The sequence below is a fragment of the Agelaius tricolor genome, unplaced genomic scaffold (assembly GCF_023055355.1).
Source record: "Agelaius tricolor isolate 1412-34295 unplaced genomic scaffold, bAgeTri1.0.p SCAF_46, whole genome shotgun sequence".
NCBI lineage: Eukaryota > Metazoa > Chordata > Aves > Passeriformes > Icteridae > Agelaius > Agelaius tricolor.
The window spans coordinates 1,576,036-1,582,035 of NW_027269306.1; the positions used below are offsets into that span (position 1 = coordinate 1,576,036).

The 6,000-nt window shown below is 52.7% G+C and overlaps 1 protein-coding gene across 5 annotated transcripts in view; it reads right to left on the reverse strand.

Annotated features, from left to right (window-relative positions):
- KIAA1549L (KIAA1549 like) overlaps window positions 1-4,308 on the reverse strand; it is a 135,829-nt gene extending 131,521 nt beyond the window's left edge. For all 5 annotated transcript variants that reach the window (XM_071455237.1, XM_071455233.1, XM_071455234.1 and 2 more), the window contains exon 1: window positions 3,664-4,308. In XM_071455237.1, coding sequence (XP_071311338.1) covers window positions 3,664-3,829 — 166 coding nt within the window. In that variant the 5' untranslated portion in view covers window positions 3,830-4,308. The remainder of the gene's footprint in view (window positions 1-3,663) is intronic.
- Between the last annotated feature and the right edge of the window lie 1,692 nt (window positions 4,309-6,000).

The window sequence follows — 6,000 nt, forward strand, 5'->3', positions numbered from 1 at the left end:
CTGTCAGCTAATTATTTATTATCAGCTCAGATCCAGGAATGCAGTGCGAGAGGGTAACTCATGGCTGGAGGGTCTGTGCCAAGCACATACATGAAAACCTCAAATCCTGCCAAAGAAGCACCTTCTTGAGTGCCCCTGGCAGCCCACTTTCAGCCCTTGCTGTAGTGATGATTTGATTAAAATGAGGCAGAACTGGGACTTTTCACTGCTCTTTCACAGGGCACCCGAGGTGTCTGCATGCATTTTGCTCTCTTGGGGTGATCAGAACATTGAAAGAGCAACATGACCAGTCTGAGACTATTGATCTTCCAAAATGCTGGACTACTGGGAATTGTGGAGAGCAACCACAGGAGATGGAGGGTGCCTTTTCCTATGTCCTCATCCTTTTCCTATGTCCTCATCCTTTTCTTATGTCCTCATCCTTTTCTTATGTCCTCATCCTTTTCCTGTGTCCTTAACCTTCTCCTATGTCCTCATCCTTTTCCCATGTCCTTATCCCTTTCCACAGTGCTGGATCTAGGGAAGGATGGGTGCCCCATGTGCTCACAGCCCTCACCCCTTGGGCCCCTTGGGCAGTGAGGACAGCAGCCCCTGCACTCCCAGATGCACCAATTCTGGTGCTTTTTGGGGAGTTTCAGGAGCTGCCATCCATCGGGAGCTGTGGCCTGTGGGAGGTGGCTCTGGCAATTTAGCAGCTGGCACAGAGCACTCTGTGAGTTGTTCAATCAAAGCTCCAGCTGGGAGAAGCAGCCCTGGCGCTGGAGGTGTCCTTATTGTTTGTGAAATCATTGTTAATTAAGGTGAGATCTCACTGTGCTGGTGCTCAGCCAGCACAGGGGGAAATGGACCTTTCCCTGACAAGTTTATCGTTCAAACAGCCTCCACGAGCAAGCATAAAGGGTGATTCAAAATGTAAAAGGTTTGTTTTATTGTTTCTAAAAACTTTATTTCCACAGGCCCCCCACTGCAGTCCCTCTGATTAGCTGATCAATCTCATGAGCAGCACAAGCATGAACAATGTGCCTTTCCCTCTGCTTTACCCAAACCATGGTGGCACTGGCTGAGAGATGCTCCAGCAACACCAGATCACTTTTCAACAGCTGCCATTCCAACCTGTGTCCTTCTTCTCCCAGGGAAAATGTTTGCCCACAGCTCACACTTCTGGGTCACGAGGGAGTTCTACCCGGTTGGAGCATGGTAGGAGTCAACCCAAACCCTCAGATTCCTTCCTTCCATTTCTGGTGCATTACTTTTTTCTTTCTTGACAGATTATGTTCAGTTTGACCTCATTTTTGCCCTGGCCATTCTGTAATCCTGATTTATGGTGGGCAATGTAACTTTGTTTTCAGCCTGAACTCAAGCAGTGGTCCTGGGGGTGACACACTGTGGAAATTATTAACTCTGCATGTCACTGGGCAGTATGGCATGCACCCAGCTAAAGGAGCATAAAATACCTGTAAAACTACAAATAAAACTTCTCATCTGATGTTTGAAACCTAATCACTCTGTAGTCCATGGTGAAAGAGTCCCAGGGCACTGACCAGCACTGAGCCCCTGACCAGAGATAACCAATCCCTCTGAGCCCAACACCTGGAAACTGAATGCTCATCCTGCCGGGGTCTCTCTTTGTGTTCAATTTTTGTTGAAGTCTAAGGAAATATGGTTGATCTCAGAGATGAGGAAAATGTTGAGTTGTCTTCTGAAGCAGCAGCACCAGAGTCAAACAGGTTTTCCCCTCCATGCTCCTGGTTCCCTGCTTTGTCTCCACACACTGCAATGCTGCACACAAACCCAAAAGAAGACTGGAGCATTTACCCACGAGTGTGTGCATCTGTACAGACAGAATTTACCCAGAGAGGCAAACATTGCCACTGGAGGAAGCTGCAGTAGAAATGGTGCATGACAAGTGCTGCTCCCAGTGTTTACTGCATCCTGTATCACCCCTTGGACTCCATGGCAGTAGATCAGCTCTATTAATCACACACATTCCTGTAGTCATCACCAAAATGAGTAAAAGCACATTTGCTTAAAAGAAATCCAGGCCCGGGCTGCTCTCTATAAACATTCTTAGACACAAATAATGTTCTTGACTGAAAATTTGGCTCTACCACGTTTTGCTCCTTGCATGTGCTCTGGAAGGCAGAGCTTTCAAGGTTAATTGACATCCAATTAATGCACCTCAGCAATCATATCTAGTGATCAACACGGCACAGGAGTAGTAAAGTTTTATTTGCAATTTCAGCTGTAAAGCTCAAAGCTATCAAGTACAACAAATTCTGTTTAGTATCTTAGTGTAACTACCCAATAATCTGAAATTCCCAGGCAAAGCCTATCAATGACAGTATTTTCCACTGTGCGTGCCGTGTACACTGTGATGATGCACTTTGGCTTGGTGCTGTTGTTGCTTCTCACCCCTTTTTCTCTTTTCCAAGCTGTTGGCTATGAGATACCTACAAATACAGAGTTTTTCAACTCTATTGGATTTCTTCACTTACAAATGAGATCATGGCTGTGCCATAAATACATGCACACCACAAAGGAAGAAACAGAATATTATTAACACTTTTCATCCTGCTCTTGAATCTCATCCTGGAGCGTGAAGATGTGTCTTGTTGCATTGTCAGAAATACCTCAGCTCTGGCAGCTGAGCTCTGAGAGCCTGGCTGCCTCCAAGGGAAGGAGCACATCTCATAACTCAGGTGTGGTGCGAGAGATCCTGTGAAATCCAGACCGATTTGACAAGCAAAGGTAAAAAATCAGCCATTCCTCTGGACATTGTGTCACAGAGGTAAATCAGACTGTGGCATTTACATGCCCAGCACAAGTAATGCAGTAAGAGGCACTGCTCCACCAACCTACAACCTGCAGAAGACAAACCTTCTTATGTTATAGCTATAAAACTGACACCAATTGTACACAATTACTGAGCATTCCTGTTAACAGCTTCAAAATGTGGACTCACACACCTAGTCCTTTCTTAAATCCATAGAAATAATCGAGCCCTATATCAATTTTAGCCTCTTTTACATAGCCTCGGAATTATATTTGGCATCTCTACCTGGCAGACACAATAACTGCCAGCAACAGTAACCATTTCTGCATTGAGGTCACCGAGTACCTCCACAGCTGTGAGAAGTCTGGAGAGCACAGGACACTGCCCGGCTCAAAAAGTCCAGGGAAATGGGGAAAAAAAATAACCCAGAAATTGTCGGAGCTTTCTTTCAGCTGCATTTTAGATTTTAGCTCAGATCTCAGCACAGCTTGCCCTCTGCTAACCCCTCCTTATCTTCCCCTCCTCCGCACCACACACACACACACACACAGAGAATCACCAGAATCGATTTAACAAAAGCCTCTGCCCGTGCAAGGAACGAGCCCTAACCCGAGGATCCCGTCCCATCGGAAATGCGCCAGGCAGCGCTGGCTGTCTCGGGGAAAGGCACAAACCCCGAGCATCCCCGGCGCACAGAGAGCCTCGCTACAAACGGGATGCGGCAGACAAAGAGCAGCGCCCGGCGCTCCCCGCTGCTCCCGGCGGTGCCGGGCACCGGGCACCGGGCACGCTTCTCCTTCTCCCGCATCCCTCACCGGGGCGGGTGATGCTGCTCGGCGGCCCCGCGCATCTCCCGCGCTGCTGCTGCTGCTGCTGCTGCTGCTGCTTACCGGGCTGGGCGCGGGCGCTCGGCGGTCCGGCCGCGCTCAGGGCCAGGAGCAGCAGCACGGCCGGGCCCGCTCCTCCTCCTCCTCCTCCTCCTCCTCCTCCTCCTCCTCGGCCCGCGGGCCGGGCGCTGCGCGGGGGCGCTGGGCCGGGCGCTGCCGCCCGCCGCATCCCCGCGCCTGGCACGGCCCCGCTCAGCGGGCAGCGCTGCCCATGGCCGGCCGGGCTCTGGAGCGGCGGCTCCGCAGGCGGGCGGCGGCCGAGGGGGCGGAGCGGGGGCCCCGCATGCCGCCCGGGGGCTCTGCCCGCTGAGCGCCGCCCGGCCCGGCTGCTCGGGCTCCGGCGGAACCGAGCTGCACCCACCCACAAAGGGCTCTGGGCGCCGCCAGCGCCGGCCCCGCTCCCCGCCCTCCGAGAGCGGGGAGGCGGGAGAGGGGGCGGCGCTGCCGGGGCCACGGGGACCCCTCCGCAGCCCCCCGGGCCAGGAACGGGGAGCGGCTCCCGGGGATGGGTCACTGGGTCCCGGGGATGGGTCACCGAGTCCTGGCCCGTGCCTGGCGACAGCGGCTCCCGGGGATGTGTCACTGGGTCCCGGCGATGTGTCACTCGGTCCCGGGGATGGGTCACTGGGTCCCGGGGATGTATCACTGGGTCCCGGGGATGGGTCACTGGGTCCCGGGGATGTATCACTGGGTCCCGGGGATGGGTCACTGGGTCCCGGGGATGTGTCACCTCCCCGTGTGCTGAAGCGATTGCGCCCCGCGCCGCCTTTGGGTGCGAACGGAGGTGCGCCCGCCCGCAGCGGTGCTGCGACACGGGCAGGCTGAAAGTGCCTCTCTGCTCACTGATGTCCCGAGCTGGGAGTGGCCGGGCCGGGACATCTCCAAAGATGTCCCTCGTTATCCCAGGCAGCAGCCAGTACCTCCTCCCGGCAAAGCAGCCCGAGCACCCCTGGCAGCATTTCTGCCAGTGCAGAAGCAGCTCTGGGGATAGAGGAGCTCGAGGGTACCGCAGGAGGTGACCAAAGCGGCAGCTACGTCCTCAGGCGTTTTTTGCTGAGCAAAAAACACAGGAGAGGTCTTCTCTGGTCGCCCCACTCGTGTGCTCGCTCCGTCACTCCCTCCCGGGCTGGGATGGAGCTCAGACACCCTGACTCGAAGGGAAGATCCAGGACAGAGAGGATCCTCTCTGTTTTGCTTTAGGGTACAACACGAAGCGCAGGGGATGTGTTCTGGACAGCAAAGGGGTCAGCCCCAGCTGCTGCCTCGGGCACGGTCACACCCAGCACTGGGCAGTCCATTTAGCGTCTTCACCAAGTCCTGTTTGCAGCAGAAGCAGCGGGAAATCTTTATCCTGGCATCGTCTCTTTCCCTGAACTGCATCCACGAATTCTTTCAGTCCCAGCCCATGCCTGCGGGCAACAGGCAGTGATGGTGGGAGGAGGAGCAGTGCAAAGGTGGCTTTGGGGCACAACATGCTCCAGGACTCTGAGAGCTGGTCCTGAAAGGCTGCAGCATTGTTTACACGCAGGAAAGCTGCCTCAGCCTCCCAGAAACTCTGCTCTGCTGGAAGCTGTCGTGCTGAGAAATTCTTAGAAGTCAGGTTTGAGGTGGAGCAAACCTCAGCATGGGCCAGCCACGGCTTGACACCCTGGTACCCAGCCGCTGGCAGCATCCAAAGCCCTGACAACCCATAATTACACATTTATCTGACTGCTTCAGCACGCTCCCCGTGTCACCAACGCAATTATGCTGTCCCATTTCCACCGTTTTGCTTCCCCCCCCCCCCCCCAAAATCACTAATTCATTCCGTGCAAAATTAGCTTCCCCTTGATGAGTGCCAGCGATTATCCAGAGCAAAGATGGCAGTTTATGATTATTATAGTGAAATGGAGCTTGCTCATCACTCTGCTCAATCCAGGCCAGCACGTTTAGTGCGGGGCCCTCTGCTGGCACCTTCAGGGAGCCCCGCACAAACCTCATTTCGTCGTTTTCCCATTTTTCTAGGTTTTGATAGAACTCGACTTTGTAATAGAGCCATCAATAAGCTAATTTTCACAGCACTTTTTTCAGTCTAGCTCTCAAGCATTATGGTTTTCTCTTAATTTTCTATTACAGTGTGTGTGTGCATGTTTTATGTAGAAAATACAAGTAGCAGATTGATTTGTTATTTCAAATGATTTTAAAAATGTGTATTTTCCAGAATGATGAATGGATCTTTTACAGCTAGTGAAAAATCACTGGGGTTTTACCAAACAACTGTAGTTAACTACTTCCTAAATTTAACTTTTCTAATCCTGTTTGGGTCGGGTTTTTTCTTCCAGATCCAAAATTGCCTTGCTT